Here is a 26,988-nt window from a genome sequence, read left to right on the forward strand (position 1 = left end):
AGACACATGCAGAACCAGTTCAAATGTAGCCTCCTTGCCTCAGCCTCATCGCCAAAGACTCTTGAGCCAACGACACGCCCTTCACCTCAACAATGCCGCTCCCAACAGGCTGCTCCCCTAGATCAAGCCCTACTTTTATTTGCTGATCAATTAACTAATTTACTAATTAACTAACTTACCAATGAACTCATTTAGCTTTTGCAGCCAATCCCCGCACTCGCTCTTTCAACTGTCGCTCCTCTGCCAACCTTGAAGGTATGTGTAGCAGGCCGGCCCTGACTGGTTCTTAAATGTCCCACACTAACAAAACAGTGACAAACTCACCAAGGGTTTACCTTTCTGCAGCCAAGTGGGGGGAAGAAAGCTGGAAAAGAGAGATATGGGTGGGACAAGGCATAACAGGTGACAGGTAGATTACAGATGAAGGGGAATAGGTTGGCAGATGGGTGAAATAAATGACAAAGGAGAAAAAAGGGTGTTGGATAGGGAGAGAAGAGGAGTGAAATGTAAATCTAGAGGGAGGTGGATGGAGGCAGGAGGATAAAGGAGAAATAAGGGACTCAAACGGGAAATGAGCGAGTCAGGATGGGAGACAAGTGTACACATGAGGGAAAGGGAGCATGTGGTGATTGGGAGGGTGGTATTGAACTTCAAAACAGGAAGAGGATGATCACTTTGTATTATAGGCCATCCCAATAGTCAGCGGGAATTAGGGGAGCAGATGCGTAGGGAGTTTGCAGATAGCTGTAAAAATAATAGGGTGGTATTAGTGGGAGAATTTAACTAATTTAATGTGACTGAGTCTCCCAAAATGTAAAGTGCTCAGTAACGATGGAATATGTTAAATGTGTCCAAGAAAACTTCCTTAATATATAGAGGGCTGCACTAGAGAACGTGCAAAACACTGAACCTCTTCTTAAGGAACAAGGAAGGGTCTGAAATGTCAGTGGGGAGCACTTTGGGACCAGTGACCATTGTTCTATTACTTTTAAAGTAATTAGGGAGGTGGATAAGGACTTAATTCAGGGAGGTGAATCAAGGTCCTCAGTTGGGGTAAGGCCGATTTAGGAGGCATTAGTTGGGAAGTTGCCGAGGCCCATTGGGAGAGCATATTTGCTGGTAAGGAGCGGCTGGCAAGTGGGGGGCTTTCAAAAGTGGGATCGCAAATGTGTGAGGCGGCATGTTTCTGCTTGGTTTTCTGTCCGAGATCCTTTTATCAGATTTTAATCGTGACTGCAGGTCAAAGTAGTGGCCTTGAATCAAACTTAATAGACAATAGACAATAGACAATAGGTGCAGGAGTAGGCCATTCAGCCCTTCGAGCCAGCACCGCCATTCAATGCGATCATGGCTGATCACTCTCAATCAGTACCCCGTTCCTGCCTTCTCCCCATACCCCCTCACTCCGCTATCCTTAAGAGCTCTATCAAGGAAAGAATTTGAGTTTGAAAATTGTCAATGTAATCTTTGAGAGGATCCTGATTTGAGTCCAATGGGCTGGGAGAGATAAACTATTGTTAAACATGAGCAGTAATCCTTTGATTGATGCAAGTTATGGATAAAGAAAGGGCAGGCCCATGTTAAAATTCTGAATTGAGGCAAGGGCAACTTTGATGGTACTGGACAGGAACTTTGATGGTATTGGACAGGTCCCTTCCCTGGGGTAGGGGAGTCTCAAATTAGAGGGCATAAGTTTAAGGTGACTGGGAAAATTTTAAAAGGGACCTGAGGGGCATCATTTTCATACCGAAGGTGGTGTGTACATGGGATGAGCTGACAGAGGAAGTACTAGAGGTGGCTACAGTTATAACATTTAAAATACACTGGGACAGATACATGGATAGGACATGTTTAGAGGGATATGAGCCATGCACAGGCAAATGGGACCAGCTCAGTTAGGCAACTTGGTCAGCTTGGTCATATTGGTCAAAGGGCCTATTTCTGTGCTGAATTGTACTATGACTCTGTCTCAATTATTCTAGAGTAATGAATTCACGACTCGCCATGAGATCAGGGAAATTTAAATCCAGGTAATTTAAAATCTGAAATAAAAGCTAATATCAAGGAGGATTACCACAAAGCTGTCTGAACACTCAGTTCAGTGGGTCGGGGATCGGCAATGAGAGTGTGAAACACACCCACATCCTGTGAATGAACAAATACAAAAATATAATTTAGCCTTTCCTTATTTTCGGTGAATACAGACATTAAAGGCAAATACATTGTTGGAAATGAAATAATTTGAACAGTCTGTTTGAAGTAATGTTAACTTGTTGAAATGAAAGCCATTTAATATAATTCTCTTTCAGGTTTTTCATCCAGATCCTTTCCCCGGCCAGTGGACTCTGCTCTGAATGCCAACACTTTTCCATATAGATCTTCCAGACCCGGACCAAAGCCCAGTTTCTCTGGAGGGAGCCAACTGCCACTATCAAATGCAGAAAGGTACTTTTCCTAACAAGCTTACAATTTCATCTGCTGTAGAAATTGGGTTGTTATTGTCATGATTGCAGTGCTGTGTGAGAAATGAAGTGTAAAACAAAAAGCAGGTATCAAGGGAGCAAAGGGGCATTTAATTGCCAAATGTACTAGAAATTGAAGAATTACCTTTTTCCATGCTGCAGCTTTTACAGGCACATTAATGTAGTGACAACAAATAAATATAAATAATACAATAAATTATCAGTTACCAGCAACCAGACTATAACAGTTCAGCCTGATATAGATTAGAAATACAGCATGGAAACGGACCCATAAGCCCAGTGAGTCTGTGCCGACCATTGATCACCCGTTCGCACTGGTTCTATGTTATCCCACTTTCTCACCTACTCCCTACACACTCGGGTGCAATTTTAGAGGCTAATTAACTTACAGACCCACACGTTTTTGGTATGTGGGAAGAAAACAGAGTATTCAGAGGAAACCCACGTGGTCACAGAGAGAATGTGCAAACTCCACAGTTGCAGCACCCAAGGTCAGGATCAAACTCAGGTTTCTGGCGCTGTGAGGCAGCAAATCTACCAACTGAGCCACTGTGCCAATGGGACCATGTTGATGGGAAGAACTTGTTCTTGAACCTACAGCTGACAATTCTCAGGCTCATGTAGCTTCTTCCCAATGGTAGCAGCAAGATGAGACCATGGCCTGGGTGGTGGGGGTCTTTGGTGGGGAGAGCACCAGTGCTGCTTGTGTATGTTTGGGGAAGTTTCATCACATGGTATTCTGCTCAGTCAAACAGCATTTTTCCAGTACCAGACAGTATAATTTCCATTTCATCCCATCGAATCCATGAGTACATGCATCCTTAAACCTCAATGTTCAGTTAGTAAGACTAATTTTAAAGCAGTCTGGAGTCATGAGGTATGAATCAAGTAAATTGCTCTAGATTAAGAATGAATAGTCAGTTTAAAATAGGAGATTAAAGCTGATATCACATAAATATCAAGAGAGAGCTAGATAGAGCTCTTAAGGATAGCGGAGTCAGGGGGTATGGGGAGAAGGTAGGAACGGGGTACTGATTGAGAATGATCAGCCATGATCACATTGAATGGTGGTGCTGGCTCGAAGGGCCGAATGGCCTACTCCTGCACCTAATGTCTATTGTCTATTGTCTAAATACATTTCAAGATGAAATTATATTACAAACCACATACAGCAAAATTGACAATGAGAGAGTCTGGATTTTCTTAACTCAAGCAATTAAGCTGAGAATCACTCTTAACTTCATTAGTCTCTTTGCTCATATTCATTGCTTTGCTGTTTTTACTTTTCAAAGTGAAAAATCAACAATTTTTTCTGATCATTTTGTTGTTCACACAATGTCATATTGGTCATTTCTTTTCATCCTATTAACATTCTTCATTTCCTTTCCCCATCCCATCCTCTATAACAGTCTCTCATCAAGTGGGTCCTTGCCACCACGTTTTCAACAAGGTATGGCACCGGTTGTCAGTTTATTTTATTCGCACTTCTTGTGTAAAATGTTCCTTGCCTAATGACTAAATTTATTTCAGGTTTATTTGTTGAGACCTTGTTGCACTGTTGGAGGTGCTTTCTTTCACATGAGCTGTTTAAACCGAGGATCTGTCTTCTCTCTCAAATGAATGTGGAAGATTCCACAGCATTATTTCAAAGAAAATAAAAGAATTGTCCCCGTTTTCTGGCTGTTTATCCCTCATATCTGATGCCATATATTTATTTTGAATTAGCAACATATGTACAAGAGTATCATGTATGTTGTGAAGTTCCTTTGAATATCCTACAGATTGGAAAGACATTATTTCTTAAGTCCAAGAGACTTCAGGATTCAAAATTTAAGCTAATATAATTTGATTTAGTGCTTCAAACATCTGTTTGAGGCGAAATTCATTTCTTTTGAACTCTTTTATTGTGCATAGCTGAAATTTGCTATTCAGAGTAAATGTTACCAGAAGATTTAGGATTAAATGCCTGGAGCAATTTTACTATTTTGGGAGATGTGCAACGGAAAATATTTAAGACAAATTTAAACAGTTGTAAATTATTGCAAAATTCCTGACCAGTCATATTTATGAAACCTTGGTTGATCGTTATCTAGAAAATCCTTACTGGCTGTGCAACTGTCAATATTGTGGGGGTAGAGTCAAACCTATCTATGATGCTTTATGTTGTCAAATGGTCTGCTCTTCCTCGGGAGTTAAGAGTGTTTTACTGTCATATGTTCTGAAACGGAAAAATGAAATTACTACTTGCAGCAGCACAGCCGATATGTAAACATAATATTCTTTAAACACCATAATCTAAAAACAACAAAAGAAGCAGTATACAGCATATATACATAAATAAATAAAAACAAACAATAATAGTGCAAAGACAAAATCAGTGCCCCAAAATCTATGTGTTCAGAGCTTATTTGGTGGTTGTAATGCTAATAGCCTGATGGTTGTAGAGAAGAAGCTGCTCCTGAACCTGGACCTTACAGTTTTGAGGCTCCTCTACCTTCTTCCCGATGGCAGATTGCAATGTTAGTGTGCCTGGGTGGTGTGGATCTCTGATTGATGCTGGCTGTCTTTTTAAGGCAGATCCCTTCGATGATAGGAAGGTCAGTACTCATGATGGACTGGGCAGTGTTCACCACTTTTTGTTCAACACTTTTTGCAATCTTCTTTGCTCTTGGTCGTTCGAATTGCCAAACCAGGCCTTGACGCAACCAGTCAATATCTTCTCCAATGTACACCTGTAGAAGTTCAAGAGAAAATTCTCTGGTCAAAAGGAAAAGTGAGACAAAGCTTTCTGTCTTTCTTTGTTTTGGGTCACCTCATCAAACATCAAATTGGAAAATATGACAGAAAACCACAGCTGCAACCTAGACTGAAAGTTGTCAGTGAAGATGAATTTATTTGAGAACATTCCACGTTGAAAAAACAGGTTGTATTTGCGACTGCAACAGATTACAGATCTCAGTGAGGAATGATTTCCTGATCCACAATGGCATGCTTAGATTGGTCATCATTCCAACTCTCATCCACACTGGGAGCAAGAATCTCAGACCTGTTAGACAAGCTCAAGAGCTGAGGCTCCTCCAATACTGCTTCTAGGATGCCCCATCCTGCCTCATTTGCAGTCACACCCCCTTCCTCCTAACCACAGACTGAAATGGAAGTATTGTCTGCCTCCAGAAATACAGCATTCAAGTAATTCTCCCCATCCCTGATGCATCACGGAGTTTGAAGCTCAGACATCAACTTTGAGCCCGAGTTCCTCAAGCAACCAACACTTGCTGCAGATGTGATTACTAGGAACCACTATGGGATTCACCAGTTCCCACATTATGTTGCTACAGCATATCACATGATCCTGCATCCCTACTTTATTTATTCCCAACAGCCCCTTTATAAACTTGCCACTGCTGCACCTCCAGGCCTGCAACTGACTCCCTTGCTAGCTCAGCACTCCTGTCCTCAGCCCTTCTCTACCAAGCAGTTCTGCACAATACCTCACCATGCCCATTCCCAATAGACCACGCTGCTTAACATTCCCATCTTTTATTGGCCGCTCTGTCTCTTCAGCCAATCAAACATCTGCTTCTTCAAATGTCCTGTATAGTCAATCAAAAAAGCATTCTCTCTCTCTATTCTGCCTATTTTTAAAATTTGATTTATCTACTCAAAATGGCTGCTTTCCCACTCTCGCCTTGACTTTTGACAGTAGAAAAATTCTCACAATTCTGTTTCTTTCCTTCCTCTTATTGGCTGCTGCATCTCTTCCTCAACCAATCAAACACCTGCTCTTTAAATGTCCCACCTATTCATTCAAAAAAACATCTCTTGACCCTCCTGCCATTTTTGAAAATTGATTTTTTTTAAATCAGAGAAATCAATTTTCAAATCAAGAGAGAAATCAATTTTCAAATCAAATCAATTTTCAATCAAGTCTCGCCTTGACTTTTGAAGGTAGAAAAAAATCTGATGTGAGAGGAAATGGGAGCATTTGGAGGAAATTTGTGGAAACTCCACCCAGACTGCACCAGAAATCAAGAATAAATTGACACTGTGAGGCAGAAGCTTTACTCCCTCTGGCACTCTGCTGCCCTGCCACTCTGATTTAAACCAAATTCAGCTGTATGACACTATTTTCTTGGCACAGTGGGGATGAATTTCTAGGCTCGACTGCATTGCCTGAAAAGCTGGTGGAAGTAGATTTGATAATGATTTTATGAGAATTAGATACAGTATATACTTGAAAACAAAAAAAGAGAGCACAGAAGGGGACATAATTAAATAACGTTTTCAGAGCTGATGAAGACACATTGGGCCAAATCGCTGTACGATTACATAATTCTTTGGAAAAAGCATGTAAAGAGATGATCTGGTGTGCAAACGTTGCTGGATCATCAAGAAGAGGTGAGGTGTAATGTTTTTGTGTAACTATCAATTCAGTTGACTATGCTTTTTATACACAGAGGTCAAGCAGTCTTTCTCAAGAGGCCCTAGTGATTCCAGACCTCCCCAACCTCTACCAATCAACAAGGCCCGACCTCCACCAGCGGCACTACCAGAAGAGGTATAGGAATACTGCACATTCATCGCATTCAGTACATCCATTCAAAGCAACACCAACATCCGGCCCTTACTAGCTTATTTTAGTATGTGGATTCAATCTAATGCACTGATGGGAGTGACATTCATTGGATAAGTTTTAAAACATAATTTTCTTGAGAGCTGATTCAAATTATCCTTTACACAAATTTGAAAAGTGGGTAACTTCTTCCCTAGTCAATATTTGTTTACCTATAAGTATCATTAAACACTAATGGCCTGGTTTGTTATTCAATTAAGTCCCCTTCTATGCTCTTTTTTTTTGTTTTCAAGTATATATCTAATGTTTGATAAAGAAATGATATTTTGATTCACCTCGAGATCTATATAGAGCACCTCATTAGAGCAGGATCAACATGACCGGTGGCTTCAAAGCAGCTAAACAATGCAATCAGGTTCCAGTTCTCAGACTAACGAGTAGCACCTCTGCAAAAAATAACCAATAATGTAAAAGAAAAGCATTCATATGGTGCCTTTCACAATTTTAGTGAGTCCCAAAGTGAACTGCAACCAGTGAAGTTTAATTTTTTTATCTTGGGCCTAGCAGTTTCCAACAAACGACACTGGGATCAAAGTTCAGATCAACTGCTTAAGTGATATTGATTGAGTGATATGCATTGGCCATGACACCAATGGCACCTCTGCAACTCTTCCTTGAATCTTGCTACAATTGTATCCATCTGTGGCAGTAGACAAGTCTCAGTTTAATGCCTCATTTGAAACGAGACATTGATGACATTGCAGCCCTCACTTGGTTTGTTCTCATATCTCTAGAGTGGAGCTTAAACTGAAAGTTGTTTGACACAGAGTTGAGAGTGTGGATATCAAGACCGCCTCATAGACCCAAGCCCCTTATGTGGTCAGGAGCAAGATCACAATGTTGGGAGGGATCAGTGCCATATTGTGGGATAGTCCCATAACATCAAAAGAAAGTACGGGACATTATGGGGTCTCAAGGTGAATACCTTGAAATACCGAAAATCAAGCATTCCTGCAACAACCCAAGAAACCTGCCCACCAGAATGCCCCAGAAAGGTTAATGTAGGAAACATTATGAGATAAATCATGTCATACGTAGATGGGTGTCGTGTTGAATTTCCAATGTGATGAGGAAAAGCAATGGTTATCAATCAGAAAAAAAAAATGATTGAGCATTGCTTAGAAAACAGTATTTAGGCAATCATAATTACAGGTAATAACTTAAATCGTTAGTGACTTGCATCCTCCTCTACCTGCTGAGCTGCAGTGCTGTGTCAAAAGAGGATCCCACAATGCAGTTACGTTCACTGAACAGCTTTTGTGTCCCAGACTGCCTAGTTCTTTTAGTGGTTATACATTGCTGAGGCTCAGTGGCAGTATTCTCTCTCATCCCTTGAGAGAATCGTAAAACCTACAAGCTTGTGGGATTTAGGATTGCTGAGGCTTGCAAAATCTAGACTGATGTTTCAGCACACTACTGAAAGAACCACCTTGGTAATATAGGCATTCCCTTTCTCTTTTCACAATCTCCTGAGAAATAGCATGATTGGAAGATTGCCATCTTTTGGAAGATTGCTATCTGAACAATTAGGCATGGTGTGGAAACCGGCCCTTCGGCCGAACTAGCCCACACTGGCCAATAATGTCCCAGCTACATTCGTCCCACCTGCCTGTGTTTGGCCCATATCCCTCCAAACCTGTCCTAACCATGTACCTGTCTAACTATTTCTTAAATGGTGGGATAGTCCCAGCCTCAACGACCTCCTCTGGCAGCTTGCTCCACACACCCACCATCCTTTGTGTGAAAAGGTTATCCCTCAGATTCCTATTAAACCCTTTCCCCTTCACCTTGAACCCATGTCCTGGGAGATACAATCTGATGCTGGCAGCATTGTTCAAGGATGACTTCTGCTCATGCCCTTTAATCAGACATCCTCATTTATCACTGGCAAAACCAGCCATGCAGAATTGAAAGTAATTGCCTTATGGTGAAGTAAGTACGCATGTATCCCAGTTACTGGACTGTGAGTCTTTTGCATCTGAAGGCAGTGTCCTGATGCTCTCTGAACTAACATTTGATTGAGTAATTTTGTTCATGCTGGCATTTTATCAATTTCCTGACTATGATTTTTATGACATGTCTTTAACTGAACAACCATCAGCCATAGAAAATATTTCTTAGCGAAATGTTTCTGTTTCAGTGTCTGTCCAGGGAATGGTATGCAGGTTGCATCAGTCGATCAGAAGCTGAATCATCTCTTCGAAATATTAATGAGGTACTGAAAGCCACTGTTTCTTTAATCAGAACTATCTAACACAATAATTATTATCTGGTTCTTACTTGTGTCTTCAAAAATAAAATTCATGAAGAGACAAACATGCATTTCAGCCCAAATATATATATATAGGGAATTAATCTCCAAGAGAGCAGATAATTCCAATCACATTTACCTACCATAATCCAAGATTTATTTTCCTTCATCCACCTAGTCAACCTGGTCATAAATGTTAACTCAGTTTCTTCTTTAGCCACAAAAGCTGGAGGTGACTCCACTGCCTCAAAATTCTGCAGAGGTTTCTCTTGATTGTTCTTAATCTTCTACATTTACTCCAGAACTTTGAGCTCTCCGAGCTTCAAAAGATGCAATTGCTCTGTTGCCATCAATATAATTTGTTTTTAAATACTTTCATATTGTCACCCCATAATCTGCCATCATGAGCTCTTTTTTTGTGCTTGTTTAGTCCTTCTGTTGTCTTTTAACTCAAACTAATTGTTGTCTCCCAAACTGTGCTAATTTTACCCAGAACCATTACTCAAATGTATCCAGTCATGTTTCTGCCTCTGCTACAACATTGAAACAGCTTTCATCAATCTCACAAATTCCACCCTTTATGACTATGTCTTTATTAAACAACTACTTCACCATCTTGACCTGTTTTGCAGATGTTTATTTTTTTAAATAATTATTATTTCAGAATATGGGCATCACTGGCAATGCCATTATTTATTGTCCATCCCTAACAGCCCTTGTACTGACTGGTTTGCCAGACCATTTTAGGTGAATTAGAGTCACAGGTTGTGAGAGCAGATTTGCTCCTCAAAGGACATCAATGATCCAAATGAGTTTAGTCCAGTAATTTAAGCATCATCATTACTACTAAATAGTATCTCTTTTAAATTCCAGATTATGGTCCGAATTTAAACTCCACAAATGCTATGTGAACTCTGGTCTCTGCATTGTTAACTTTTACCTCTGAAATACTAGTCCAGTAACAGTGGATCACCACCCTACACTGATCACAAAGTTTCCTCTTGTACCTCTCCTCCTTAATCTAGCTGCTCGCATTTAGTTCTATTCTTAACTATCTTTTGTGGGAAAATTATATGTGATCGCAACTCGTCCCATTCATGGACTCATGGAGTATCCTCCCAGGATCTGCTATTGGCTCCTTCTTAATTCTCTCTAGATCTCATTCTATCTAGATCCTCAGTGACATCGACCAAAAATACATTCACACTCTATGTGTATGCTGCTGATATTCAGTTCTACGTTCACAACTACCTGCCCAATTGCTTCAATAAATTTAAATCAACGGATTGCCTGCCCAATTGGGTGAGCAGAGACAAGCCCCAGGAAAACATTTAAAGGTCTTTGCTCTTGGCCACTTTCAGAAACTCTGTTGCCTGGCTGCTAATCATTTTTTCTGCTTGGCAAATATCCGAGGATAAAACAGATTATTCATAATTTGGATGCCATAGCTGACACAGAAGTTAACTTCTGAGCACATGTGTTTACTTTCATTAAGGCCACCTATTTCCACCTCCATAATACTGGCCATCTTTCTCACGTCTTATACCCTGCTGACCTCCTCATCCATGTCGTTATCATCTCCCACTATGCCTTTGCTCTCCTGGGTCTAACCCAGTGCCTAACCTATTACTTATCTGCGTAAAATTGAGCATCCAAAACTCCATGTATTTCTCAACAAACACCGTTCTTTTCTCCTATTGCGCCGCTGAGCAATGTTTTGTTTTTAAACATATATATTTTTTGTTTTGAAGTAGTCCCCTTGGCCTCAGACCCTCCAGACCTACAATAATCTAAGATCCCCACACCACTGACTTCTGGTTCTAGGAAATCTTAGAATGTAATTGCCCTATCTTTGTCACTGATCTTCCTGATGCTGTAGTCTGCTGGAATCCTTTCCAAGCCATCCATTTCTGTATCTTATTGTCATGACGATGTCATGATAATGATATGCAAATATCATGACCTTTTGTATCAGGTGACTTGAGAGTTGGAAGGTGTGCAAGCTGTGTACTGCAAGGCCGGAGGCTGCAGTCGGGAGAGACAATAAACATAGAAACTAAGTAATGTAACTTATAAAGATTGTGTCTGCATCATTATTCCACATCAGAAGCGGAGATGTGACATTGGTGACGAGGATATTTTGGATATTCTGGATTTTGGATTTGGATATTTTGGATTCTGAATCCGTGGCTACGTGCTAGGAAAAGGTTCGAAAAAGGTCATAATGGCGGTCACTGGAGCTGATTTCTTAGCGCTTCGCAGAGTTCCACACTTCAATCCGACGGGTGATACGAGTACCGTCAGCGTGAAGTGGAAAGCGTGCCTGGGGGAATTCGAGGCCTACGCCGACAATCGCGGGCTTTTTCTTGATGAGAGTATGCCAGGGCAGAAGGCGCAGCGTTGCTTCTCTTCACCGCGGGGCCAGCGGTTCGAGAAATGTTTAAAACACTCCCTGAAGTGTTACAGTGCTAGTGATTATAGATTCTGGTAGCGACTGCAACATAATTGACAGATCACTTTGGGAATGCTTGAAACAGCAGAAAATCAAGTGCACATCAAGGAGGTGTAGTAGGAAGTTATATCCATACACTGCAACTGAACCGTTGCAGACTATTGGATGTTTCACGGATAAAGTAGAAGTCAGAGATAGAAAAACTGATGTAGAATTTGTGGTGATAAAGGAGAAAGAACCCCTGCTCAGTAGAAGTACAGCTCGAGGGCTGGGAGTGCTTCATATCGGAGTGCGTGTCAATTCAGTGCAGTCATATGTTGACATGAGGCAGGAATTTCACTCAGTATTCCAAGGGGTTGGAAAATTGAAAGGCCAGCAAGTGAAGTTAGCCATTGATGAAACTGTTAAGCTGAGAGCACAACCAGTGCAGTGAACGCCATTTGGACTTCGTGGAAAAGTAGAAGCTAAAATCAGGGAGCTGATTGATCAGGACATTATTGAGCCAGTTGAACATTCAACACCATGGGTGAGTCCAGTAGTGATAGTGCCAAAACCCAATAATGATATCAGACTGTGTGGGGACATGAGGAGAGCCAATGAAGCAATAATCAGAGAAAGACACCCAATTCCGACGATCGATGAGGTGCTACAAGAGTTATCAACTAGTAAAGTGTTCTCCGAAATTGATCTCAAGTGGGGATATCACGAATTGGAATTACATCCAGTCAAGAGAGGTGACAACATTTGTCACTCACTGCAGATTATACCGGTACAAAAGACTGATGTCTGGAATCAATGCTGCCCCTGAGATTTATCTGTACGAAATCCACAGAGTGATTCAAGGTGTACCAGGAGCAGCAAACATATCTGATGACATCATCGTCCATGCATCAATTCGTGAAGAGCATGTCAGGAGATTGAAGCTAGTGTTGACTAAACGTCAAGAAGAAGGACTCATTGTGAATGGAGACAAGTGCAAGTTTGGCGTCTCTGAGATGGATTTCATGGGACACAGACTCACAAGTGAAGGGCTGAACCCGGCTAAGGCTAAAGTGAAAGCTGTTGCGGATGCACCTGAACCTCAGAATGCAACCGAGATGAGGAGCAACCTACCAGAACCAATTAGATGTACAAAGTTGCCAACAGGACAATGGGTTGACGCAGCTGTTGACTTTCTTGGACCACTTCCAACAGGTGAATCATTTATGGTAGTGGTAGACTGCTATAGCAGATACTACGCGTATGCAGTGATGAATTCAACTACGACAGAAAAGACTGTACAGGCATTAGCAGAGATTTTTGCCAGACAAGGGTTGCCTGTTACATTGTACTCCGACAATGGGCCACGGTTTGTTTCTGAGACGTTTGCTGAGTACATGAGAACCACAGGTATTCATCATCACAAGGTGACTCCTAAATGGTCACAAGCTAACGGAGAAGTAGAGAGACAAAACTAGTCCATAGAGAAGAGGATACGAATCGCCCATGCCTAAGGGAAAAACTGGAAGGAGGCACTGCTAGCATACGTAGCTGCATATCGGGTGACCACTCACTCAATGACAGGGAAAAGCCCAGCAGAAGCCTTGTTTGGAAGGAAAATTCACACTAAAATGCCAGAAGTGCAAAAGATCACGGAAGACCAGGAGCTGAGAGACCGTGATGCCAAAAGGAAAGGTGCAGCAAAATGGTATGCTGACTTGAAACGAGGAGCCAGGCACTCAGAAATAATGCCAGGTGATGATGTACTTGTGAGGCGAGATGATGGTGGTAAGATGGACACTCTTTACCATTGCCAGCCATACAATGTTGTATCGAGGAGCGGCAGCAGTGTGACAGTCAAGTCTCCATATTTCATATTTCATATTTCAGATACAGCGCGGAAACAGGCCTTTTCGGCCCACCAAGTCCGCGCCGCCCAGCGATCCCCGCACATTAACACTATCCTACACACACTAAGGACAATTTTTACATTCACCCAGTCAATTAACCTACATCTTTGGAGTGTGGGAGGAAACCGAAGATCTCGGAGAAAACCCACGCAGGTCACGGGGAGAACGTACAAATTACTTAATTGGGGGAAAGAACACAATAATTTAAAGTTTAATTCGAGGGATGTCATGACGATGAGTCATGATGATAATATGCAAATATCGTGACCTTTTGTATCAGGTGACTTGAGAGTTGGAAGGTGTGCGAGCTGTGTACTGCAAGGCCGGAGGCTGCAGTCGGGAGAGACAATAAACATAGAAACTAAGTAATGTAACTTATAAAGATTGTGTCTGCATCATTATTCCACATCTGAAGTGGAGATGTGACACTTATCACCTGAGAGTCTCCTTAAAACTCACCAAGCTTTTGGTCATCTGTCTTAAAATTGTCAAAGTTAGTTAGATAACATTGTGACACACTTTGAAGCATCAATTTTTCTGCATTCACATTTCAATATAAATTGAAACTTGCTGCAATTGTATTTCTTATGTCATTTAATTTATTGTGCTCTCCTCTTATACAATTTCTCCCAATCCCCATCCACAGTTTTCTAAAGTTCCAAACTTGCTTAAAACTGATTGCATCTGTACATTGTTAATTCTGATGAATTCTCATGTTAGGCTTAATTCTAACCCTGCACAATGGGCAAAAGAGATTTCTCGTGGTGAGGCCAAATTCAATTAATTTTTTTAGTCCCAGTCTGCCACTAGTACACTTCCTTTTGGCGTTAAAAAAAAATTGCTGGAGTAACTGACTGGGTCAGGCAGCATTCGTGGAAGGAATGGGCAGACAATGTCACCCATCCATTTTCTCCACAAATGCTGCCTGACCCACTGATGTACTCTAACACTTGGCATTTTGCTCAAGATGCCAGCACCTGCCGTTCCTTCTGTCTTTCTCTTTGGTGTAACTGTGGCGTGTTTGTTGCCAGCTGAACAAACCACTCTAAAAAAGCGAAAATGACGATTATAATATTTAACTCTGAGTCTTCATGCCTCAGATATAGTGACTGTGGGCATGTTTCCCAGGCTTGGAGAAATTTAACAGCTGAAGTGCAGCTGAAAGCAAGGCGTTGCTGGATCCTGTAGCTCAGTGTCACCCCAGCACCATGGGTCATCGGGAATTGGAGAGCTGCCTGGTCTCCCTAGAGCATCGGCTGGACCCTCTGTAACGTTCAATTGTCACAGGGCCATAGAATAAACATAACAATTAATCAGAAAAATCCCTGCCTTTCATCATGTCTGCCTTTCCCAGCTTCTGCCAGGCCAACTAATTTCCTTCCCATAAATATCTGTACTTTGGTTTTCTTTCTACAGTTGCTCCCTGACCTTGAATCCAGTATTTTGTTTTAATTATGTATGTATGTGTATGTGTATGTATATTCAAACTATTAACTAGATATTGTTGCAAAATAAATAATGAGCAGAGTTAATGACAGGTAAAATACTCATTGATTTGTTAAGATTTTGTGGCATTTTTGTGCATTTTTGTATAAAATTATGTTTGCAAAAGATACAAATAATTTATTAACCAAGTATGTAAGAACTTACAAGGAATTTGATTTACCATACAGTCATACCAAAAAAGCAGCAAGACACACAACTACATAAAAAACAACAAAAACATCCACTGTGATGGAAGGCAATAAAATGTCATGAAGTGATTCATACATTGAAATAATACTCAGAAACAACAGTCACATATTAGAATTAGAAAAAGAAACATCATTTATGGAAATGGGAAGTCTGTTTCAAAGACGAGCAGGGGAATCTCTCGAACATCCTCTCCAATAATTAGCTCTCACCAATATAAATTATTTGTAATGTAATTCATTGCTGTTGGCTGCAAACCTGCTGCCATATTTCCTGTATTGCAGTAGTGACTACAATTCAGAAGTATTGAGATGACAGTGGAGCAATTTAGGATATCCTGAGGTTATGAAAAGCATTCATGAATGCATGCTGCACGTGAGGAAGGAATATAAGAATACTCACTATTATACGGAAAGAGACTTGAAATCAAGCGGAGTTTATTGCCATGTGCACGTATGGTGAAGTAGAAGTAAAATGATAAATCTTGCTTCCAGCAACATGAGATTTCTATGGACTTCCACCCGCATCGAAGTAGTATAGAGAAAATGTTAAAGTATTTGCATTCGGCAAGCCTGTTATGCATTTATACCATGATTTGCAATGATGCTTACTGATGAACACTCTTGAGCACTGCAACAAATAGTCACAGCCTTTTGTCAAGAGTAGATGAAACGCTCTCCCAGCATTACTAACTTGCAGTTCATGTGTTGCTTTTCAGGATGGGACATTCTTGGTAAGAGACAGCTCACGGCGCAATAGTGAACACCCTTTTGTCCTAATGGTACTGTACGGGGACAAGGTATACAACATTCAAATCCGTTATCAGCATGACATCGCTATGTACTTATTGGGAACTGGACTGCGAGGAAAGGAAGTGAGTTTAGAAATTCTTCAACTTACATGGTTTTTCTTCCTTATTATAAAGAATGTCAGAGAAAATACAGCATAGAAATAGGCCAGATGGTCCAGCCAGTCATCACCAACGTTTTGTACAACAGTTAATGATCATCTCATCCTTATCCAATCAACAAAATCTATTTTATCATGCATGCTTACCTACCCCTAAATATATCAAAATGACTCGCCTCAAACATCCCCCAGTGGTTCAAAGTTACATTCATTCTAGAAAGCTTCCCACAATTTGGAAGATGGAAAATGAAATCCCACAAGTTAAAAGAGGAAGTGGACAAAGGGTGACATACTGTACACACCATTTAGCCTGACAGAAGGAAAAAAAATGCCGGAATCCTTTTTAAGGAATAGGTAATAACAGAACACTTAGAAAATAACACGGATTAAGCAGGTTCAACATGAATTCATGAAAAGAAGGTTGTGTTTAACATCTGTTAGAGCTTTTGAGATTGTACTAGTAGAATTGACACATAGATACATAGACAATAGGTGCAGGAGTAGACCATTCGTCCCTTTGAGCCAGCACCACCATTCAATGGGATCATGGCTGATCATCCACAATCAGTACACCGTTCCTGCCTTCCCCCCCATACCCCTTGATTCCGCTAGTCCTAAGAGCTCTATCTAACTCTCTTTTGAATGCATCCAGTGAATCGGCCTCCACTGCCTTCTGAGGCAGAGAATTCCACAAATTCACAACTCTGTGTGAAAACGTTTTTCCTCATCTCAGTTCTAAATGGCCGACCCCTTATTCTTAAACTGTGACCTCTGGTTCTGGATTCCCCCAACATCGGGAACATATTTTCTGCATCTCGTGTGTCCAATCCCTTAATAATTTTATACGTTTCTATAAGATCCCCTCTCATCCTTCTAAATTCCAGTGAATACAAGCCCAGTTGCCCCATTCTTTCATCATATGACAGTCCCACCATCCCAGGAATTAACCTGATTAACCTACGCTGCACTCCCTCAATAGCAAGAATGCCCTTCCTCAAATTAGGAGACCGAAACTGTACACAATACTCCAGGTGTGGTCTCACCAGGGCCCTATACAACTGCAGAAGGACCTCCTTGTTCCTATACTCAACTCCTCTCGTTATGAAGGCCAACATGCCATTAGCTTTCTTCACTGCCTGTTGTACCTGCATGCTTACTTTCAGTGACGGATGTACAAGGACACCCAGATCTCGTTGTACTTCCCCTTTTACTAACCTGACACCATTCAGATAATAATCTGCCTTCCCGTTCTTGCCACCAAAGTGGATAACCTCACATTTATCCACATTATACTGCATCTGCCATGCATCTCCCCACTCACCCAACCTGTCTAAGTCACCCTGCATCCTCATAGCATCCTCTTCACAGTTCACACTGCCACTCAGCTTTGTGTCATCTGCAAATTTGTAAATGTTACTTTTAATTCCTTCATCTAAATCATTATATTGTAAATAGCTGCGGTCCCAGCACCAGGCCTTGCGGTACCCCATTAGTCACTGCCTGCCATTCTGAAAGGGACTCGTTAATCTCTACTCTTTGTTTCCTGCTTGCCAACCAATTTTCTAACCAACAGAAATGGCATACTTTGATTTCCAGAAAAACTTTGATAATATACCATTAAAGATCTTATTGAACAAAATTAGAACACATTTTATGGCATGAATTAAAAATTAGATAAGTAAAACAGAGAGCAGGAATAAACTTTCAGTTGGGGGCTGACCACAGATTGCCTCAGAGATGTTGGGGTCCAGCAGTTCACAACCTATGATAACATCAGGGAACTTAAGGGCCTGTCCCACTTAGGTGATTTTTTAGGCGACTGCCGGCGACTGTCAAAGTCGTAGCAGATCGCCGAAATTTTTTTACCCTACGACAATGCCGAGTCAGATCGAGATTACACCGTCTTCAGGAACATTGCGAAATTCCCACACTGTCAATGCTTCTCCAGCGTCCTAATTTTCGCTGAAATCACTGATAAGTCGGTAAGTACTTGAGAGTTTTGAAATATAACATCTTGCAAACCAAGCTTCACGGTAACAAGGCATAAACTGGATTGTTTACTAATAGCAGTATTAAGAAATTTAATTTTAAAAGTGGTTAAATGGATTTTTGTGCGGAGTGTGGGCGTTCTTTGAAAATGTACGGGAGATGCATATCTGGTTTCCCGGTTGCATATCTGGGTTGGGAGCCTACTTTAAATGTAATCGCTGATGGCCATAAACATTGCGAAAATTCCCACGCTTACCTGACCGTCAAACTGTCGTCTCCAATCTACCTGTCAAATGTCCTGACGGTAAATAAATTGGTTAAACACAAGTATTTTATGGTATCTTCAAATGACTTTACTTAATTTAATATTATGTGCTTCTAAATGCTTCTAAGAGAACCTAGCAAATCTGGGGACAGCATGCGACAGCGCCCGCAATTAGTTACGATACTTGGCGACAAGCCAGCTGTCACCGAGAAATTTCACTCTGGTTGATTTCTCAGCGGTGCGCTGAGATCCACTACGATTCTTGGAAGACTCCTCACGATCATGCCCGCGACACCCCGGCGAACTGTCGGCGACAGCCTAGTCGCCGGCAGTCGCCTTAAAATCGCCTAAGTGGGACATGCCCTTAAGTGTAATGTAGCCAAATCTGCTGAAGACACAAACCTGGCTGGTAGCATGGGAGGGGCTTTGTAGGATGCAGAGTGTTTTGGGGGAGATAAAAATTGGTTAACCGATTGGCCAAGAATATGGCCAAATTAGTATAATGTGTAAATAGGTGCGATCATCCAGTTACATCCAGTTTGAAGCGATCATCAAACTTACTAATCTTACCTTCCGCATTTTCATCCATATCATTGATATGAACCACAAACTGTAATGTGCTTTGCACTGATCCCTCAGGGACACCACTAGTCACACACCTCTGGTCCAAAAAACAACCTTCCACAATCACCCTCCGCTTCAATTTTGTATCCAGTCAGTTAGCTCTCCCTGGAACCCATAGATATATCTGATCAGGCCCAGGAGATGTATCTACATTCAAAAGGCCTTAGGATATTTAGCACCTCTTCGACCATAATAAGAACAGTCCTCAAGAAATTGCCATTAACTATCCCAAGTTCCCTGGTCTTCATGTCTTTGTCCAGGGTAAAATGGAGAAGAAATACTTATTGAATACTTTGCCCATTTTCTGTGGCTTCATACATACATGATTGCTTTGGATTTTGAGTGATCCTATTTCCCCTGCAGTTATCCTCTTTTCCTTAATGTACTAATAACATCTCTTTGGATTTTCCTTACTTGTATGTGCCAGACCTATGTCCTATCCCCTTTTTGCCCTCTAGATGTCCTTATTATGTATGCACCTCAGTCCCCTAAACTCTTCCATGGATGCACTTGATCCCAGATGCCTATATCTGGCCAATGCATCCTACTTTTTCCTGCCCAGAGCCTAAATTTCTTGTCATCCAGTCTTTGTTACTCCCATTTTCCTTGCTCTTCATTCTAACAGGAACATGCACAGTCTAATCGCTCACCATCACACTTCTAAGAGCATCCCACTTTCCAGATGATGCATTGCCTGCAAACATCCTACTCCAATGAACTTTATCATGTTCCTCATCCTTGGCATATTCCGGCCTATCCTGTAAAGTGTACTTGGTTTCATCGCCTTCCATACTGACATCATGCATCACACCAGCCTCACTTCTGCATTGGAACCCATCCCCCTGCCAATCTAGTTTAAATGCTCCTGAGTAGCTCCAGCAAACCTGCCCCTCAGGATATTGGTTCCCGTTCAGTTCAGGTGTAATCCATCCCTCTTGTACAGGTCACCTCTGCGCCAATGGTCCCAATGGTCCCAATGGTCCAAAACTCTAAATCTCTGTCCACGACACCAAACCCACACGCATGAATTTACTTGTCCTATCTTATTGTTCCTAGCCCCTCTAATACATGGCATTAGGAGCCATGTGGCGATATCTACCCTTGAGCTGCTGCTTTTTAACCATTTATTTAACTCCCTGGATTCACTTTGTAGGACCTCAACCCTTTTCCTACTATGTCATTTGTGCTGACATGCACAACAACGTCTGGTTGCTCACCCTCCCCCTTGAGATTGTTCTCAAATATACATCCATTAGTTATTAACCTTCTGACCACTTTCAAATATCTTAAAACAATTCATAATTTTAACAACTACTTAAAATCTCCCCTTAATATTCCATGCTCAAATGCCCAGCTTGTCCAGCGGTAAACTGTGCCCATAACTTAACATCCCTGCTTTCTCTTAGTAAATTTCTGCACCTTCAAGGGCTAAAATGAGGGAGAAAATTGCAGAACACTCCAGCGGAGGGCAAAACAATGATTTTTACAAAGCCATTTGAATCCAAGTTGCTCAATACAAAAACGTTTGCCTGGTATTCAACTTGTTTTGATTCTTCCTGCAGAACTTCAGTTCGGTGACAGAGCTTGTGGAGTACCATACACAGACTGCGCTCATGCTAATTGATGGAAAAGATCAAGGAGGAACCCAAAGGAAGCAGTGCACTCTGATATATCCTGCAGCTCCGTAGACACAGCAAATTGACCACCAAAGTTCACAGCAGCCATTTGGTGCTCATAGACCTTTTAAACGAGAAGCAAAATGTTTGCACCCGTGTACATGTGCCCTGATATTCTCTGTCCAGTGCAAAGAGTTTTAAAATATCTTTAACCACATTTTCTATATCTTTGTGAGTAGCGCAATGGCACCATGGAAGGAAGGGCTGTGATCAATCCTTAGAGATATGACACTGTTCATTCATACTGTCCCTCATACCATCATCCAAGACAGTCCCCACTCTGTTCCCCCCCTCACTGTTCCCTCCCCCCGCTGTCACCCTGCTCTCCCTCAATGTCTCCCCCTCCTCCCAACTGTCCATACCCCCTCCCCCCTCCTCATCAACTGATCTCGTCATTAGACCTCCATTCCAAAACCCCCTTTAAATGACCCACCAAAATACCTTCTGCAAAATCCCCAATGAATTATCCATCCATCATGCTGCCTCGTTCACCTTTCCCCAGCATCTGTTGCCGTCGCGATGTTCTCAGATTTGTTTGTTACTCTGTGTACCAAGTAGCATCGTCACAGTTAAACACTGGTGAAAACAGCATGGTGAATCATTGGTATCCTCCTCATCATTTTAACCTTATGCAACCCTTACTTCATTACCAATATTATACTCAGGGTTGTAAATATTGCTTTATCAACAAACAAACAAAAATATGATAGCAAGTGAATTCAGCTCATCGCATTTAGGTTGTTGCATCACAATAAATATAATTTCTGGTTTAAACTTTGTACCAAGTGTTTTTTAAATTATTCAAATGTAATGGGGTGTTTCTGAAGAGCAAAAATCTGCAGATACTGAAGATCTGAAATAAAAGCAAATAATGCAGGAGACACTAAGCAGGACAGGTGTTCTGTGCAGTTAGGTTGTTGAATCTTGCCGAAAATCTTTCATAAAGCCAAGCATTTGAACTGAGTTTATGGCCAGAATAGTCTTTACTTTAGTTGCTAAACTAGTGACATGGTTTCCAAGTGCTGCTCATCCCACTAGACTGTGTGGCTGATGAACATAAAAATCAACTAAAACACTATGGAATAGGTTGTGTGCAATCTGGTGATATTGCACGCATTAGACTTGGATGGATTTGTCTCACTATTGTCACTTTTCTCAACAGAATAATTCTAAGATATAATTATAACAGTCTTTGCAACTGCAACATGTTTGTACAAAAATAGACTATGTAAGCTTTCATCTGAACTGATAACCATCTCTGGTTAGCTCTGCAAATGTATGCAAGTAAATTCCTAATTTTTATTATAAACGCAAGTTAGTCGTTGAGCCTTACAGCATGGGAACAGGCCATTTGGCCCATTGAGTCAACACTGACCAGTGGGCACCCATCCACATTAATCCCATCTTCCACCATCAGGTTTGGGTGATTCAAGTGTTATCCAGACACTTCTTAAATGCTGTCAGTGACTGCCTCCACCACTCTCTCATGTAATACATGCCAGGTACTGACCATTCTCTGGATGGAAAATATTCCCCTTAGATCCCCTCTAAAATCTCTTAGCCCTCACGCTAAATCTATATCCTCTACTTTTATCTATCTCTGATATGGGGAAGTTATACTTGCAGTCTACTCTATCCTTTATAAATTTATATACCTCAATCATGTCCTCTCTTAACCTCCTCTGCTCCTGTGAAAACTGAACTAGGATATCCAGCCTCTCTTAACTGAAACAGTTCCATCCAAGCAACATCCAGGTGAATCTCTTCCAACCTCCTCCAACCACAGTGGTGCAGCGGGGGAGTTGCTGCCTTACAGTGCCGGAGACCCAGGTTCGATCCTCACCTTGGGTGCTGTCTGCTCGGACGGAGTTAGTACATTCTCCCCATGACCTGTATGAGTTTTATCTGGATACACCGATTTCCTCCCACACTACAAAAATGTACAGGTTTGTAGGTTAATTGGCTTCGGTAAATTATAAATTGTGCCTCGTGTGTTTAGGATAGTGTTAATGTGTGGAGATAGCTGGTCGGTGCAGACTCGGTGGAATGAAGGGCCTGTTCCCGCACTCTAAACAATACTAAATGTCAGCTACTGTATCTGTTCTCTGTGTGGATTCCTATGTATCAGCGAAAGTGAAAACTGAGTGATCGTTTTGCTGAACACTTACACTCAGTTCGCCTTGGCCTACACGATCTCCCAGTTGCTAAACATTTTAACTCCCCTTCTTATTCGCATACTGACTTTTCTGTACTAGGTCTCCTCCACTGTCAGAGTGAGGCCACACGCAAATTGGAAGAACAGCACCTCATATTTCACTTGGGCAACACAACGCAACCGTACGAATATTGATTTCTCTCATTTCAAGTAACTCCTGAATTCCCTCTCTCACCCCCTCCTCCACCCTAGTCATACTACTAGTTCCCACTGTTCACATACTTGTATTCCTTTATTATCACCTCATCTCCAGCCAACAATGGGCATTTATGGTTTCCATCCTTCCTTGGTCATATTTCCTGCCCTGATTTGTTCTGGCCTTTTACTCTTTCCAGTTTCCTCTCCTCAACTTTCAGTCTGAAGAATGGTTCTGACCCAAAATTTTATCCATCCTTGTTCTCCACAGATGCCGCCTGACCCGCTGAGTTAGCCCAGCAGTTTGTGCCTATCCTGGTGAATCTTCTCCATACCCTCTTCAGCTCTGTGACATCTTTCATATGGTGTAGTGGCCAAAACTGCTCGCAGTACTCCAGCTGCGGTTTGACCAAGGTTTTATAAAGTGGGAGCATAGCATCCAGCTCTTGGATTCAATGACCCAATTCATGTAGCCCAGTACTCCATATGCCTTCTTAACCACATTATCCACCTCTGCTACCACCTTGAAGGATCTTTGGACTTGTAGCTCAAGGAGCCTCCGTTCCTCAACCCCATAATTTATGGTATATGTCCCAGTAACAGTAGTGTTTCCAAGCTGCAATGCTTTATATTTTTCTATCTCCAGTTCCCTCCCCTCTACTTTCAGACTGGAGAAGGGTTCCAATCCAAAATGTCACTTGTCAAACATCAGGATCCGAAGAAGCATCTCCATCCGAAACGTCACCTATTCCTTTTTTCCAGCGATGCTGCCTGACCTGCTGAGTTACTCCAGCATTTTGTATCCATGCTTCACATTTACCTAGATTAAATACTATCTGTCATTTCTCAGCCCACTTCATCAATGCATCTATACTAAGACTGCCCTCCACACTATCAGCAACTCCAGTATTCTTAGTCATCTGCAAATTACCGATCATGCTTCCTACTTTCACATTCAAGTCATACATGAATATTACAAACAGCATGGGTCCCGGTACCAATCCCTGTGGAACAGCACATGTCACAGGTATCTAATCATGAAACAACCCCCACCATCACCCTCTCCTATTGCCAAGCCAATTTTGGATCCAGTTTGTCAGTTGCCCTAGATTCCATCAGCCCCAATCTATTGCACCAATCTCCTGTGCGGGAGACACGAGACTGCAAGTGCTGGAATCTTGAGCAAAACACAAAGTGCAGGAGGAACCCAGCAGGCTAGGCAGTATCCATGACGGGAAATGGACAGATGATGTTTCGGATGGAGATCCTTCCGTGTGGAACGTTGTCAAAAACCTGACTGAAGGTCTCACAAGAAAAGGTGGATTTTTGTTCCCAAGGCTATATTTCACTTATATAAATCACTTGGGATCCTGGAAGAGCTAGCTAACTTGATACTGAATACCCCTGCTTCCTTTCCCTGTGCCCAACCTGGAATCACACTTCTTTTCCCCTCCCTCTCCACCTACATTCCTTCCTATGGCTTCACAATTCGTAACTCTTCACACCTTAGAATCGTAAAGTCATAAAGTATGGAAACAGGTACCTCAACCCAATTTGTCCACGCTAACCAAGATGCCCCATCTACCTGCATTTGGCCCATATCACTCTAAACCTTTCCTATCCATGTAGATGTTGTTGTAGTACATGCCTCAACCACCTCAGGTATCTCATTCCATATACCCACCACCCTCTGTGAAAACATTGCCCCTCAGGTTCCTATTAAATCATTCTCCTCTGACCTTTAACCTATATCCTCTGGTTCTTGATTCCCAATTCTGACTAAAAGACTGTGCATCTGCCCAGTCTATTCCTCTCATGTTCTTTGGAAAATAAGGGGTGATCTTTATTCTATGGAGCACCTCTATAAGATCACCCCTTATTTTCTTGTGCTCCATAGAATAAAGTCCTAGCCTCCTCAACCTCTCCCTAAAGCTCAGACCCTTGAGTCCTAACTACATCCCGCCAAGCTTAACCATCTCATCTGCATGTACATAGTCTATATCCTTCTATTCTCTGCATTTCCATGTGCCTATCTAAAAGCCTCTTAAATGCCACTATTGTAACTGCCTCCACCACCACCCCTGCCAATGCTACCCTCTGTATAGGCAGTACCCCACACGTCTCCATTAAACTTTCCCCCTCTTATCTTATAGCTTTAGTATTGGACATCTCCACATTGGGAAAAAAGTTCTGATTGTCTTTCCTATCAATGTCTCCCAATATTTTATATTCTTATATCAAGTCTCCCCTCAACCTCCAACGTTCCAGATAAACCAATCCAAGTTCACCGAACCTCTCCCTGTGGCTCAAAACCTCTAATCCAGGCAGCATTCTGGTAAACCTCCTGTGCACCCTCTCCAAAGCATCCACATCTTTCCTGTAATATGACACGATACAATTGTATTTATCCCAGGAGGGAAATTAGTCTGCTACTAATACAGTCACATAACACAAGATACATGAAACATGAAATTAAATTGACGAGTGGAAAGGATTGGGAATGTGCAAAGATTGGGGAGGGTGACGGGAGGGGAGGGGGTAGGGAGGGAGGGGAGGAGGGAGGGAGGGGGAGGTAGGGAGGGGAGGGGGAGGGAGGGGAGGGGGAGGGGGGAGAGGGGGAGGGAGGGGAGGGGGAGGGAGGGGAGGGGGAGGGAGGGGAGGGGGAGGGGGGGAAGGGACGGAGGGGAGGGACGGAGGGGGTAGAGACGGACGGAGGGGAGGGGGGGAGGGAGTGGAGGGGGAAGGGAGGGGAGGGGAGGGGGTAGGGAGGGAGGGGAGGGGGTAGGGAGGGAGGGGAGGGGAGGGGAGGGGAGGGGAGGGGGGAGGGAGTGAGAAGAGGGGGAGCAGCAGAGCCTTCTCAAAAAGTACAGCTGGCTCTGTCCCTTGGTCTAGGGCCTGAGCGTTCCTGGGCCAGTCCAGTTTACTGTCCAGGTACACTCGAAGGTACTTGTACTCCTTGGTAAACTGCACATCCACACCATTGATGGAGACAAGGGACAGGGGTGTTCCTCTCCTCTTAAAGTCCACCACTAGCTCCTTAGTCATGTCGGTGTTGAGCTGCTGGTGATTCAGCTTCCCTCCTCTCACTGATGCAGCCCACAATTGCAGAGTCATCTGAAAACTTCTGCAGGTGGCAGTAGACAGAGTTATATCTGAAGTCCAAGACAGGAAGGGAGAGGGGACGGTCCCCAGTGGGGTGTCTGTGTTGCCCACTACCATGTCCGAGACACAGTTTCGGTAGCCTGACATACTGTGGTCATCCAGTCAGGTAGTCGGTGATCCAGGACACCAATGGAGCATCCACCTGCATCTTCGTCAGTTTGCTCCCTAGCAGTGCAGGCCGGATGGTGTTAAAAGCACTGGAGAAGTCAAAAGACATGTGTTTCACAATGCTTCCTGGCTTATCCATGTGAGCACAGGAAAGATGGAGCAGGTGGATGATGGCGTCCTCAACCCCCATCTTTGGTAAGTGAACTGCAGGGGGTCCAGGTAGGGTTTAACCAGGGGTCGCAGATGAGTGAGCACCAGCCTCTCCAGGGACTTCGCTCAAAAGACGTACAGGTTTGTAGGTTAATTGGTTTGTTATAAGTGTAAATTGTCCCTGGTGTGTGTAGGATAGTGTTAACTTGCTGCTCCACTGCGATTTCTCCTCAAGGTATGTCTACTTTGAAGAAGTTCTCCTCCACATCAGTTTGAAGACGGGTCTCGACCTGAAACGTCACCCATTCCTTCTCTCCAGAGATGTTGCGTGATCCGCTGAGATACTCCAGCATTT

At 42.5% G+C, this 26,988-nt stretch overlaps 1 protein-coding gene across 1 annotated transcript in view; it reads left to right on the forward strand.

Moving 5' to 3' along the window:
- lcp2a (lymphocyte cytosolic protein 2a) overlaps positions 1-21,606 on the forward strand; it is a 105,397-nt gene extending 83,791 nt beyond the window's left edge. The window contains exons 16-22 of the mRNA XM_078411225.1: positions 196-255; positions 2,310-2,445; positions 3,893-3,933; positions 6,941-7,041; positions 9,257-9,331; positions 16,119-16,274; positions 20,750-21,606. Of these exons, the coding sequence (XP_078267351.1) occupies positions 196-255; positions 2,310-2,445; positions 3,893-3,933; positions 6,941-7,041; positions 9,257-9,331; positions 16,119-16,274; positions 20,750-20,875 (695 nt within the window). The 3' untranslated portion in view covers positions 20,876-21,606. The remainder of the gene's footprint in view (positions 1-195; positions 256-2,309; positions 2,446-3,892; positions 3,934-6,940; positions 7,042-9,256; positions 9,332-16,118; positions 16,275-20,749) is intronic.
- Positions 21,607-26,988: the final 5,382 nt, after the last annotated feature.

The sequence above is a fragment of the Rhinoraja longicauda genome, chromosome 14, assembly GCF_053455715.1.
Source record: "Rhinoraja longicauda isolate Sanriku21f chromosome 14, sRhiLon1.1, whole genome shotgun sequence".
Taxonomy (NCBI): Eukaryota; Metazoa; Chordata; class Chondrichthyes; order Rajiformes; family Arhynchobatidae; genus Rhinoraja; species Rhinoraja longicauda.